General features: G+C 42.0%; 1 protein-coding gene across 1 annotated transcript; it reads right to left on the minus strand.

The window, feature by feature from the left end:
• Positions 1–838: 838 nt before the first annotated feature.
• Positions 839–7,282, minus strand: COMTD1 (catechol-O-methyltransferase domain containing 1). Its single transcript, XM_086467070.1, has 7 exons — positions 7,201–7,282; positions 5,793–5,926; positions 4,608–4,713; positions 3,645–3,763; positions 3,323–3,377; positions 1,754–1,887; positions 839–1,075 (listed from the first exon to the last, which is right to left on the minus strand). The coding sequence occupies exons 1-7, from the start codon at positions 7,280–7,282 to the stop codon at positions 923–925; spliced, it is 783 nt and encodes a 260-aa protein (XP_086323196.1). The 3' UTR covers positions 839–922.
• Between the last annotated feature and the right edge of the window lie 7,365 nt (positions 7,283–14,647).

Raw genomic sequence — 14,647 nt, forward strand, 5'->3', positions numbered from 1 at the left:
TTGTTACATGCTGCCTAGGGAAGGGAATCTCTGCTTGCAGCAGTTATTTGAATAGCCAGTTAACAGCTGTATTGCATCCTCACACAATTATCATTTTCCTTCTGTAGAGTTGCCACCAATGCTCTGTCCTTGCAACTTTCTAAGAAGCAAGCACCTGGGAAGTTGCTTCTTAGGTGGGAGGGAGAATGGAAGGAGGAAGAATTGTTTTGGGTTTCTTCTTGTCCATTTGCTCTTCCTAATTCTGACTTCAAAAAAGTCAGAACCTGCACTGTTACCTAGGTTAAAGAAACCCAGTCCTTGCACACAAAGGTTTTAGGGAGTGCTCTATATTGGAAATACTGTTTGTACTTCGACATATTTTAAAGACAACTTTTTTTTATCCCAGATGGTGTATATTTGAGGCTTCTTATGTAGTACCCTTCAAAGATTACCAGTGACTTTTAATATCATTAGTTTGAGAAGGCTAACAATCTGCATGGTGTCATGTACATTTCATTAAAAAATCTATTTTTCTATTATGGCTTTTAACATAAGTAAATCCCACTTTCCTTTTGATGGTAGGACTGATTATTCTGATACTCAGTAGCATCTTTTAGGATAGAAAAGGACTTTGTTCTAGTGACTGACTTAAAACTCAGTTGTTCTGTGATATTTTTTTAAACCACTGTCTTACAGGGACAACTTCATGTAAGTATACTTGCTTTATTATGATTAAAATAAGAGACCATACCAGATCTCAAAATAGTTCTCTCTTCCCAACTTAGCTGCCCTTAGGATCCTGCTGCTCCTAAAGTCTACTTTCCCAGGCTATGCTATCCAGTGGAAATATAGGTTAAATAACCATTTTTGATACTGCTCCATCTGTGTATTTCCTGATTTTTTGATGCTGTTTGTTGTTTCCCATCTGCTGGGCTTCTTCCAGTTACAACTTGAATGCTAATGTGACTCCATCCCCCATTGGGAGCATGCTGATATTGACTCGTGCATCTCTGAAAAGCTTCTCATTGAGGTGGTGGATGCTCTGGGTTGCCAAGTCATCCTTTCTTGGTTTTAGCACCCTTCCACTCCAAAGGACCTATTGAAAAAAGAAATGTCATGCACCTCATTTGTTCCAATATGTTCCTTGGACTACAAAGGATCTTATTTTCTAGAAATTGATATTGTTTATTATATTTCAGCTTTCTAATGGTCTCTGACATGGAGCTCTCGTAAACAAGTGGGATTGGGAGTCCACAGAATTGGCTAATTGTACTTCTACTGCAAATTAGAAACCAAAATAAAAAAAGATGTGATTAAGCATAGGTGTTTTTAAAAGCCCCTATTCATCTGCTACCATAATCCTGAAGGTGCCTGAAGTTTAATATCGTTGTTTCTAGTAAAATTTATTAATCAATAATGTATTAGTAGTTACTGATTACAAGTGCTACCTTTGATCTTGCATAGTACTGTACATACTAGAAAATGCACAAGACAAATCACAGGCTGCTTATGCACTAACATAAATTTAACACATTACTTCTTACTTCTATAGGGTTTTATTCCTTGCTTATATTAGTGTTCCATATAGCTTACTTTAGGAATTTATGCCGAATTTTAAAAGCCTCCTTTGTATAACATGGAACAAACATGTTACAATTGGCAACTGAGTTCCAGGTCAGAAATCACGTTACTAGATTCCCACTGTGACTTTTTTTTTTCCTTTCCCAGAGGCAAAAGCAGTAACTCCCTGTGCTACTGCAACTGCTGTACTTACATTATCAATAGCTATTATTCCCCCTTTCTTTATGAGGCACAAACATTTTTCATAGTACTCATTGCAGCTTTCTTTATCCGCATCAATGAAAGCAAAGTCAAAGGTTTCAGCTTCTCCACTGGCCAACAGTTCATCTAGATGAGCAACAAAGTGAGTCATTACACCCTGGTTAATGCTATGCAGGCAGAAGTCATCCATTTGTGTCAAAGTTCTCATTAAATAATGTTTTTTGTGCCTTGATCGGGCAGCCTGTTCTTCTATAGCTAATTACTAGAAAAGCTTATCCCACAGAAGCCAATCTAGACATGATGTATGCCATAAAACACTCAGTTACCGAGTTCTGCCTACTTGGAACTTCACGGAGTTGTTCTAAACCTGCAGGATACAGCTGGGACCGCTGAAAAGTGCAGTAAAAACAAGTCAAGCAGTTTGAAATTGAACACACTCTATACCTTCAGCTATTTTTTGAGCTGACTGAGGAGAACTGTTTTCTTAAATGGATTAGGATTTTTCTCACATTTATGAACAGGTCCTAAATGTTAATCTCTTGTTGATAATTGAGAGCCATGATACAGGTCACGAAGAAACCCTGTCAGAAATCTTTATCACAGCAAAAGATTGATGTAAGCAGTCCCTCTCTGGGCTAAGACAAGTGGAATTCAGTTTTAAGTTCTCCTAAATGGACTTCTTGACTCAGAACTCCAAATCGCCAGTTGCAGAGGGGCTGACTGCTGCCATCCTAAGGTTCCTGGCCACCCCTCTCACCTGCCCTTACTCTCTGCCAACAGGGATCTTTTTGTCTGAAGCATTGTCTAGACAAAGCCGTCCATCAGACTTCAAGGATAGTGCATCCTAGCAGACTGCTAATATTTGCCTCTTTAGAAAGGATGGGTGAATTTACAAGGTTAGGGATGGACATGTGGATCCATGAAACACCTTTGCTGGAAACCTTACGCCTCCTCCATTCCTAGCAAATGTCTTGCATTTTCAAAATATTCATATTCCTCTCTTTTCTTGAATCAGAAAAGTGATTGCCTTTCTAATGGCCTTGTGTGCTTTTGGCACATCCTAAATTTGAACCCTGCTGGACCCAATTCAACTATCATACCCTAAGTTTTATGTTGACTTCTGTATTTTTTCTGCACCTCAGTCCCTTTAGAAAACTCTTCCTGTCTATAACAAAGAAATACTTGCTTAGAATGGACAATGGATAAGAGAAATTTGGCTTTGTCTAATTAATCTGTTTTAATCAGCTTTCTCAGAAGGAGCTGACAATAGTGCTTCATAGATTAAACAAGGCGATGGACAGGACAGGTGAGTGACCAGTACAGCCCACTATGCGGGACAAGCATTTTCTTCCTCTCTGCTAGCACATAGGAAAACTGTGAACTTCTGAAGTTTTCTGATTTTTTTTTTTTAATTTTTATTTTTTTAAATACAAAAGAAGCTGTCTCACTGTTAGCATAGGGATCACATCTACAAGCATATTTGGTCTTAGATTTCATTGGTATTATACCCATCTTCTATTTCTAGGGAAGTGGAAAAAAAAAAGTATTTTAAGTTACTTACCAAGTGTTTGAATTGCTGGCTTAATCCGCAGGTCAATTTTATGCTCTACCCCTGCCTAGAATGAAAATGAACAAAGAGTTGATGAAAGTCGTCAAGAAATAACCTGTTAGCAGGTTGCACTCAGCGAGTGACTGGTGTTCAGATATTTTTCCTATTATTTCTAGGTTCCAGACAGCACTTACTTATCTTTCCAAATTGAACTGTCTCAGCCTCCTTTGATGATACAAATGCTTGTGCGCAAATGTGCAAGTCTAAGATACCAAAATCCCTCGACATGCAAATGCAGCTTTCCCAAACATGTAACAGAAGAGATGCTGCTTACCTCCTTCCACAGTGGCTTTCCAATTTTGACACAGTCCTCATTTATATCACATGCAATAACTCTGCCATTATCTGGCAGGACAAGAGCCATATTCAAGGTATTATAACCTGTGAAAACACCTATGAAAGTCGTAAGAATCATCAACACTTATCATATTGTGGAAAAAAAAAAAAAAAGATAAATAGTGAACTACAGGGTTCATTTCAAGATAAAAACCCCAAAGGAGTCAAGGATAACAATTTGCTAATGGCCACAAAAGGTTTCCCCCTCCATTTTAATGTAATGGTGGGTTGGAAGGAATTTAGGAGTTTTTACTTTTTTTTTTTTTTCTAATCAATCTTTTAGCAAAGCTTAATGTTGGCTTTTTCCATAAGTCTCCTGGACACACAGGGCAGAGTCTGGTCCTACATATCTAAGGAACACTCTTATTTAAAAGTGGAGCTAAATCCTAAGCCAAAGGGACTGGACCAGCAGCAAAATACCAGGGCATCATAACAGCCAGGCCAAGAACGAAGATGGTGGGAACCCATACCTGGCTGCTCAGCGTTAGTCTGGGTTTGGGACGTCCTGCTAACATAGATGCATCAAGGAAGGTGGATTGGATGCAGGGCCTGTGCATCAAAACATTTCCTTCTGGCAAGAAACTGATACAGGAAGGAAAGAATACACTGTCCTGCAGCTGCTGGAGAGCGAAGTGGTCTGTTGATCTTATTTTTTCAGATTGCCTCGGAGTTGGTAAGACATCCATGCTGATGCCAGAATTACTGACTGCACAGATAGACCAACTGGCAAGTGACTGCAAATGAGATGCTACTTTTCACACTGTAGTTTGCCCACCTGTTTCCTGAGACAGGTATGCAGTGCCTTACTATGTTTAGGTATCTTATGTAAACATGGCTGTATTTGGAGATGCACAGCCAGGAGCTTTATTCTACTATACGGAGAGCAAAGTGATACTCCTACCTATTTCAATAACTTTCTTGGCTTTAATGAGTTTGACCAAATTTGCCATAAGCTGAGCCTGGTCACAGGACACCATCATTTTACTGCAGGGATGATCAGCGGTGAGCTAGAAAGGGGAAAAAAACCCACAACACATCACAACAAACAAAACCCAAAGCTTCCAAAACAGTATCCCAGAGAAAAACCCAGAGAAACCCAGGAAAAACAGAGACTCCTATCTTTCTCATTTTAGATGGCTTTGCGCACCATCTATGAGCCAGAAATTGGTTTGAATTTAGCAGTAACTAAGGAGGGCAAGGTGTGTGTGTAAGCAGTGGCTAGTCATTCAAAGCAGCTGCCCCAGAGTTACCATGGCTGCAGCAAACTCGGCAATGGTTATAACTGATGAAGAACCATAGAGAAACGTTGACTGTGAAAGTCCTCTGCTTCTGTGTATTTACATAACCAGATGCCTGGTGGGTTTTTTTAATTATGTTTGTACTTATGCCCTTATTACCCCACGATATGTAGGATGGTTTTATGAACTGCTAGGTTAAAGTCTGTTGCCGAAGGTCAGATCACATGGTTCTTGCTACACAGCGCAGATTTGGAGGATCTGTGCCCGTGTTAGCGTGGGAGGAACCCTGGCACTGAGGAGGCGGTAGCAGGAGAAGCAGGCTGTGCCATGGCAGTTGAATGAACAGGACGGTTGTCCCATTTATTTTCTTCCTTTAGGGCTCATTCCAACCAGCCAGCTCCAGTACTTAACATTTAATTGCTTTTATACACTAGTTTGTCTCCCTTGAAATGACTCAATCCTGAGTCAGGAGGTCTGTTCTGAGGCCTGCTGGAGGACATCACCTCTCTGATCTAGTTTCCTTATATGCCAACTAAAATAGACAGAAGTCACCTATTCAAGTCAAAATCAAGTGCAGCCCAAACACATGGGCTTGGGAGCCATGGATAAAAAGACATGTCCAAAATATATGCCAATCCTATTAAACACTTGTTTAGGTAGCCCTGAACTTTCAAGAGTCTGGGTATTACCAGTTCAAAACAAATCCTAATGTGTACACAAATAAGATGGAGGAATGAATATCACAAAAAGCCCAGCAGTTCAGGATGAGGTGTGGGCGATACTAAAAGGTCCTAGTGGAATAGTAACAGCACTGAACAGAAAGCCTGTGTGGGGGATAAAATACTAACCAGTCGCAGCTTCTTTAGAATTGGATGTTCCCGCAAAGAGTGATCCAGTATGTACTGCCAGAGAGGACTGCTTTTCCCAATAATACTCTTGGACGATTTGGGTGTCCCAAAAACTAAAGAAGGGTATCTTTTACCTACAAAAAAATAAGGAATAATAAGAACTTTTATCTTTTTCAGTTATTTCCTGCTTAAATAAAGCAAGCACTCAAATATTACTGAAGGTTAAAGAGTTCTTTGCTCTGAAAAATCCAGTGAAAAAGGAAAATGCAACATAGCTGGACAGCTCAGTGGACTGCAGCTTTTTCTAGCTCCTTTTTAACCTCTAAGATGTCCAGCCCAAGTCTGAAAAGGCTGAAAGGGTACTGTGTCGTTCAGTGGCCGCTGTGAAGGTTACAAGCTGTCATATCCTTACAGGACAAGTAACCCCAACAAAACTCAAAGGGCAAGTGTGAGGGGAGAAGCACGAATGAGGTGCAGTATTTTTTTAGTCTGGGGACCTCATTTTGCAGATGGATAGAAGCTGCTGGTTTTCAGGGCCATCAGCTGATGCATCTTCTCAAGCCCCGTGTTCTCCTAATGACAGTGTCCTGCCCGCTAGCCAGAGGAAGTCTGGCATTGCTCAGTGGCTTGTCTAGTAGGAAATCAGTGTGCAAAAAAAAGTAGGTGCTGAAAGTTGAAATTTAAGGGCTATTGCTTGTCTACTTAAATACAAAACTAATCTCAGCTTTGATGCCTAATGCTTCTTTTAGCAAATGGGGCAAATACTTTAAAGAAATAAAAAAAAAATCAGTTTCACATCTCCTGATAGTAAAGAACACTTTAATTTCGAGGGTTTTATTTTATTTTCTTTTAATTGCTGTATTTTACAGACGAACACACTGAGGTGTAGATTATTTCCGCAACTTGCCTGAAGTCAGAGAGTAAGTAAGCAAGCGTTAGAAACACAACGCCAGCCTCCTTCCCCAGCCTGATTGGGCTCGCTCTTCCTCTGATCCCAGGGATGGAAAGCGAAACTGGTACCAGAAGAGAAAGCTGTGACCAGGTCACCACCACGGCATTTTTTGGCTGGCCAAATAAACGCAGGCAGGGGCCCGGCGGGGAGCGTGCCCTCGCCTTTGCTGGGACCTTGGCCCCGACCCCGCCGGCTCCCTGGCCCCACGCTGCAGGAGCTGGATTACAGGGAGCGGCTTGGGCTCTAATAGCATCAGTGTATTTACCACCGCAGCTCCGCGAAATCCCGGCCCGCGGGGCGCCCCGCTCAGGGGAGCGCCGAGGACCTGCTCCCCCGAGGGCCGCCCTCTGGGGGGACCTGCCCGGACGCCGCGGTCCCCGTCCCGGCGGGGACAAGGGGAGGGCGCAGCCCTCGCTCCCAACCCCCCGTGTGCTGGGGGGGGGGCCCGCCGCTTACCTGCGAACATCCCCGTAGCAAAAGCGACGCCCAGCATCGCCGTCCCGACGGCCACTTCTTTGGGCACGCTGAAAAGGGGCATTTCGGGGCCGGGCGGGGAGGGGAGCAGCGCGGCAGGTGACAGTGGCGCGGCCCGGGCTGGTCACACGCGGGCGCGGGGCGGGGCCGGCCGGCACGTGGCCGCGGGGCGGGGCGGGCCCGAGCAGCCTCCTCCTCCCGCCGGGGCGGGGCGGGGCGCTGGTGTCCTCTTGGGGCCGGCGCTTTAGTTGATTCTGGTGGCTTATCGTAGAATCGTTAAGGTTGGAAAAGATCTGTAAGACCGTCAAGTCCAACCGTCAACCCAACACCACCGTGCTCACTGAATCGTGTCCCTAAGTGTCACATCTACATGTCTTTTAAATACCTCCAGGGCTGGTGACTGCACCACTTCCCTGGGCAGCCTGTTCCAATGCTTAACAACCATTTTGGTGAAGAAATTTTTCCTAATGTCCAATCTAAACTTTCCCTGGTGCAACTCGAGGCTATTTCTTCTAGTGCTGTTGCTAGTTCCTTGGGAGAAGAGATCAACACCACCCTCACTACAACCTCCTTTTAGGTAGTTGTAGAAAGCGATAAAGTCTCCCCTCAGCCTCCCCTTCTCCAGACTAAACAACCCCAGTTCCCTCAGCCACTGCTCATCAGACCTGTTCTCTAGGCCCTTCACCAGCTTCATTGTCCTTCTCTGGACACGCTCCAGCACCTCAATGTCTTTCTTGTAGTGAGGGGCCCAAAGCTGGATACAGCATTTCAGGTGCAGCCTCAGTACAGGGGCACAATCACTTCCCTACTCCTGCTGGCCACGCTGTTTCTGATACAGGCCAGGATGCTGTTGGCCTTCTTGGCCACCTGGGCCTTTTACACACACCCACGCCCCAAGGCACCTGATGCAGGGCTGAGCTGGCAGGAGGATGGGCATCCTGCGGGCAGTGCATGCCTTCCTCTCGAGTGACATACTCTGTAGCAGTGTGTAAAGTGACAAAAGCAGCAACTGGAGTTTGTGCCATCACCTCCTCAGAGGCTGGTTCTGGTATGCTTTCACTGCAGTCTTCGTTTTAAAACACACCCAAGTGTTGTGTGAACTGGTGATGGGCTCTGATAGTGGAGATCTTAAGAGAAACATCCTCATGAGAGGCTTGGGCCTCCAATTACCCCTGGAAACATGCGCTTTCCTTCCCTTAGCACAGGTATTTTTTGCAGCTGAGGTGTGAGCAGATTCCTTATAAAAAGCATGTAAGATTGTGACACTTCAGTCCTGAGACCAAAAGAAATGCAAGTTTCCACGTGAAAGGGATCAAGGAAGATCCTCCATGAGAATGGGAGTGGGGCGTAGTTTCCTCTGCTGCTGTTTTAGTCCCTTCTGTAGCACCTTCCAGGTGAGGTGCAGCAATAACCTTGCCACTGTTTGACAGCCTGGTTGTTTAGGGATCTTCTCCCTGGCCTGATCTGTTGCTGAGGGAATTGATATATAAATCAACAGTGACTGTGCCATCTTCTTAGAAATCAGGCTAAAAATTTTTCCTGTACTTTTGTTTCATTACAAAGATACATGCTGAAAGGACCCTGCAGTGTGTTTTGGAGATGAACTGGGGATTTGGTTTTCATTTTGTGAAGCGCTGGCAATATCTGGATTTTGCAAAACCCAAGCAAAGTGTGAGGATCTATCATTTTGTCACTCTAAGTAGATGAAATTAGCAACATTGCATAGAGATCAGGAATATGCAGGCATGGAGTGGGTTGCAACTTGGCCTCAATAGATGTAGGATGAAAGCAGGTAAAAATTCCCTTTCGGCACATAGTTAATCTCTAGAAAGCCAGATGAATTGTGTGCCGGTAGGTTAGGATGGTAACTTTTCAACTATGTTCCTATGCTAGCAAAATTATCTAGTGTCAATGTGGTTAACAGAAGATTCTTTTGTAAGTACATCTTAAGTGCAGGATTAAATATATCACCACGGCATTTATGGGAAGTGAGTTTGCCTATCACTGCATTTTTAGCATGTACTAGACCTTATCTACAAACACTTGAGCTCAAAGCTCTCGTGTTTCTTGTGCAGCAGCTAATCATGTCAAGGACTAAGGAGTCTGCTGTGCTTTCTGACTTGCAGAACAAAGCAAGACATCTGATCTGTCTTGGCAGATGAAATATCTTTCAGTTAATTTTTAAAATTTATTTGATTTTGAAAGCTGTGTTGTTGTTTTCTTGTTTGTTTGTTGTGGTTTTTTTTTTTTTTTCCTTTCTGTTTGGTACCTCATCGTTTTCTCTGTGTACATTTTGCTTTTGTAAATGAAAGTATTTCATCCCGTCTTTCAGAAGCTGACTTATCACGAAATGCTGGCATGTGTCAGTTTTAGGCCAAACAACTGTAGGAGGCAACAAACTCTTCTAGCGGCCATAAATCATATTTGTGACTATGCAGCTCCATCTAGTGATTATTCTCTACAACTGCAGCAGGAGGGAGAGTAACTGTGGGATACGCTTTCGTTTTCGTGAAACACTAAATTTGTAAGCTTCCAACGTTGTGTCGGCATCTCAACTCGACGAGCTGCCTCACTTGAAGCTCTCTGGAAACGTCAAGTTTCTGAAATCTCCAAGAGAATGGATGAATAGAATTGCTAACATACTTAAACGTGTTTGAAACTGTTTTTTTTTTCCCCAAGTGCTTACGCAGTAATAGCTTACTTGTGGTGGCAGTGTCAGAAGGTGTTTTACTATGTCAGTTTATTGGACAATGTTTTGTTTCCTTTGGCCAAGGAAGTTGATTTACAGATATCTAAGTCAAGATAAAACGCTTTCTTGGAGTGGCAAAAGAGTTAAAGTCTTCCAACTAAATAGAAAGGAGACAGCTGTTTTTCTTTGAGGCATTGCAGTTTTCATTTTACATAGCTCTGTGATATATTACTGAACATGAAACTTTGAGTAATCAGGTTAATTAGACACATGCTTGCAGTGTGCTGTGGTTACTTGAGCATTTAAACATTTTGATAGATTTCTGCCCACTGCTTGTGCTGAGTAAAGTAAAGGCTACCAAGAGATAAAAACTGTGTGAAGTGGGCCTGGATACAAACCCCACTGCTCTCTGAAATGTCAATCTAGTTTCACAGATTTCATAGGAGATCAGAACTGTTCCCAGTGTTGTAGTCAGTAGGCATATTTGCTGTGCCTGAAAGTGCTTTCTCCCTGGAACTGCATTCCTGAAAGGGTAGGAGGGTTTTGGTAGCATCTTCAGACTGGAGCCAGAACGTAATCGCTTTTGTGAAATGTAAGGAGTAAGAAGATAGGATGCAGACTGGCTAGTCAGTGGTTGATCTCCAGGTGTGCGAAACCTCGCTTTATTCATATTGATAACGTATCCATGGCTTCACAGTCACAGGATAGTTGATACCTGCCGTAGTCTGTTCTACTGAAACCTTCCTTCCAGGAGTGGTTTTGTATGTGGGAATGTTGCACAACATCCACCTTGGTGTCACCTAGTGGCATAGACTTAGTGTAGAAAGGGATTGGCAAAGCATTAGCCTACTGATAAGGCTGTTATCTCACTTCTGGGTTTTCACGTTTAGTTTGCAGCTATTTTTAGACAGACCAGTGGTGCCTAGTAACTGAGGCACCAGTGTAAAATGTTAAATGACTTGCCGTGAGTTTAATAATCTGTTCCCTTCCACTATCTTCATATTTTATTTATTTTTCTTTGTTGTTTTTGCTTTTCTTCTGCTCTTCACTCTTCCATGTGTCAGCTACATGAGCTCAGCCATGTATTCTGGCAGGTTGTGCCTTCCAGGATGTTGGTGCTGTTCTGTGGTTTGTTTCAAGGTGGTGGTAAAAAGCAATATATAACCACACTGATTGTCTTATTGCTACACTATAAAGAAGTAAAATCTGTGGGTGGCTCAGCTGCTGTCCACTGTGGCCAGCCAAGGGTTGTCTACACTGTGATTGAAAGCCTACCAGCGTGCTGACATGGTTTTACTAGACCTATGGCAACATGCATACTAAACCCTAGCAGCAGTTAGAACGGTCTCATTAGACCAGGGTGGGTATAGATGACTCTTTTGAAAATCCTGTTTGCTCTGTGGTAGAAAATCATTGTACACCACAGACACCCTGAAGGAAGTGTGTATAGGCATGTTTGAACCGCACAACTCACTGGAAATAACCCCTATCCATTTGCTGAACTATATTGGCCTGTGACTTGGGAAAGAATTCAGTGGAGTGTCTGCTTCATTCAGTCTGCAATGTTGCTGGTGTGGCTTTAAGCATAATTTAAATGGTGCTTACTTCAAATCTTGGTCACCCACATATTGTTCTCCTCTGTTTACAGTGAGGGTGGCAGTCACACGGTCCTCTAAAACATGACAGCATTTATATAAAATGTTGAGAAGCAAGTGTAAATGCTACATGTATTTAGTTCAGTGAATAACATAGAAATGTGTTTGGAGCTTATGTACAGATGAAAGAAGAGAAGATAGTGGTCTTTTCCCCCAAAAGCTTATGATGTGCAAAAAAATGGTCATGGGCAGGAAGTATAAGAAAGGAGTTGGATTGTATTGATTAGTGTGCTTGGCAATAGCCTAATTGTCAAGTTTCTTGGGAGAAACCAGAGCAGAAAAGTCTTAAGGAGAATTCAGGAGGAAGGAAATTTAGGTTTGGAGATGTTTACAAGGAGTGTACCTCAAATATGAGCGCAGAAGGCATAAAAGCCCAAATACAAGGAAGAATCAAAAAATGCATTCATGTATTCACATGGTCAGACTATTTGCTGAAAATGCTGAGTGAGATGTCATTCTGGATGAATGGGACTTGAATGAGATTAGAGCTGGGGAAAGAAGCTGCAGTAATCAAGGTCATGAGATCTTGGACAAAAGTTTTTACTTGTGAAGATGAACATAGAGAAACGATCTTGGAAACATATAAAAATCTTTCTGATTGTTTTTGTACGGTTGAATGTGAGGCCCTAGAGAGAAATTAGAGTTGAAAATTAAGAATTATGAGTTGAGTGACAGGCAAAATGGTCATTTTTATCTATATTGATGAAGGAGAAAGGTTGTAGAGCTGAGGCTGACCTGATTTTAGCCGTCCTCAAAGAGGTGTTTGAAACAGATTGGGATCTTAATCTGTCTGCGAGGAGACAGGAGTGAAGAGGCAGATCCGCAAGTTGTCTGCATTGACATGGTGGATGAAAGCACGCATAGATGGGGCCAGTTTCTCAGAAAAAACAGGAATTCCTGTTTTTTTAACTCAGAAGAGTTACTCAGAAAAAAGCTGTGAATTCCCATACCTTTTAAGCTATTCACAGATAAACAAACCCATAAGCATTCTATTGTATTTATTTATGTATGTATTTTATTTTAATGGGTATTAATAATCTCTTTGGTTAAACCTGAAACAGAACCTATTTACCGTATTTATGTGTTCATTCGTCTGTCTATCTTAGGCGTTGCAGACAAAACATGTATATATTTTTTAATTTTACACTCCACAGTATATATCCCCTTGCAGGACCTAGATAAATCAATTGATAGTGGTGCATTTTAGAGGACTGTATATGGAATTATTATTTTTTTATTCACCATTGAGATTTCATTTTTCTTCTAGTTGGTTTTGCTATTGTATTTGTGTGTCTCATCCCTGTTATCTCTCTAGTATAGTGTGCACTTAACATTTCATTTTACAGTTCTGTAATGCAGTGTTTGCCATTTACTGGCACAACCTCCTTGACCTTAGAGATATTCATTCCACATGTATCTGTTGTAGCAATTTTTTTGCCCTGAATGTTCATACATCTTCTCAACTGAAAATCCTGGAATTGTAAGAAAGGTGCAATCTTTTTTTTAATCTGTGATAAATGGAATTGCTCTCCAAAATTTTCTTCTGATAGTCGAATTCAGTAATTTGAAATAAGACTAATAGTTTCCCAAATACTCATCATTGCTTCTAAAGTCATCTGGATTTTTTATCAGACAAACTGTAAGTATCAAAGCTTCCCTTAATATAATTCATTGTCCAAACTGAGGGTAATCACTAAAATGGAACACAGACATGAACAATGACTTTAACTGAGTTGGTTCGGTTACTTTCATCCTGCTCAGCTACTTCTATCGCATTCAGTCTTCTGTGTGAGCTTTAAAGTATGTCTTTCGATAACAGCTTGTAAAGGCTGTGGTACCTTCACATCTATTTCAAGGCTAAGGTATCAACATTTCAAATGCTGCTGCTAAGCAAGCTGGTGATTCATGAGCCCATAAGCCTTAAGCCATTAAACTTGCAAACAGCGAATGGTTTAGAAACAGTTTTCAGCTAGAAGCATTTTGACATATTGGTAAATATTTTCAGGCCTTACTGGCTTACAGGCCAACATTTTGAATATATATGACTATTTTTTGCCATCTCATTACAAGACTAAGTTCAACTTTGGACACGCAGGCATCGTGAGGAGAGATAGCCCCTGCCAAGCAGCATAATTCCCAGTGCAAAGTAAGTTAATGGCTTCTATGAAAATATCCCACAAGTATCAAGGACTGTAAAACTCAAATTGAGCTTGACTGGGGGAGATCCAGTGAAATAGCTTGTTCAGTGGCTCAGCTTGATGGATGCAGTGATAGAAGCAGTTCTCCTCACAAAGAGAGTTTGTCATTGAAGGATGTGGTTCACAGGCATGTTGAATTTCTCAAAACAAGTGACAGACTGTTCTTAATTATCTCTTTCCAGGTCATGGCCCAGCCTCACACTTGGAACAACTACATGGTTAGTGGTGCAATGGGCGCTTGCTACTGAGGAATAAAGCTTGGTATTAATTTGCTCCTGCAAATGGTCCCCATGTGCTGGAAATAGGCACAACTTGAGTGGAGCATTCTGCTTTATTTACAAAGCCTGCTGTAAGTCTTGAGATGCTGCTCAACTTAAGCCTTAAACTGTATAGTGCATAAACAAAATGTGAGAAATTTTGCTCCTTATCACTCTGATACATGTAGTAAAATGAAATAAGCGGTGAACAAATCAACCATTGCCGTGACACCTCATTAACCAGGCTCTCCCATGCTGTAACGATGCCGTTATCTTTTGCCTCTTTTTTTTTGACACCTGAAGAAATCTGTGTGAAAGGCCAGCAGACTGGATTTGTTTCATACCATCTGTGTGAATGGATGCCAAAAATTAAGGCTAATTTTCGAAGCCCAGTCGTTTTTCCCTTCCCTTAAGGGCATTTGTCCTAGAGTTTCCAGTGCACAAAAGCAACAGCAGCAACAGGAGAGGCGCAGGACTGGAGTGTTCTTAGATGGTCTGCCCCAAGCATATTGAAGAATGATGAATGATCATCTCACTAGATCTTGTTCCTAGAGAGGTCTAGGTCAGGTTGTTACTGCACAAGTAAGAATTTGTCACAAACATGTGAAAACCATTCTAGGCTATTCACTT

Source organism: Leptosomus discolor, chromosome 6, assembly GCF_034619465.1.
Source record: "Leptosomus discolor isolate bLepDis1 chromosome 6, bLepDis1.hap2, whole genome shotgun sequence".
In the NCBI taxonomy this organism is placed as follows: Eukaryota; Metazoa; Chordata; class Aves; order Leptosomiformes; family Leptosomidae; genus Leptosomus; species Leptosomus discolor.

What these genes read in the sequence shown, in the direction of transcription:
- COMTD1 (XM_086467070.1), bottom strand. Translation starts at nt 7,282, where the DNA reads ATGCCCCTTTTCAGCGTGCCCAAAGAAGTGGCCGTCGGGACGGCGATG. An exon ending in GAAAGCCACTGTGGAAGGAG is followed by an intron (nt 3,378 to 3,644) that starts GTAAGCAGCATC and finishes TTTTCATTCTAG; the next exon opens with GCAGGGGTAGAGCATAAAAT. An exon ending in GAATAATAGCTATTGATAAT is followed by an intron (nt 1,076 to 1,753) that starts GTAAGTACAGCA and finishes TTTTTTCAATAG; the next exon opens with GTCCTTTGGAGTGGAAGGGT.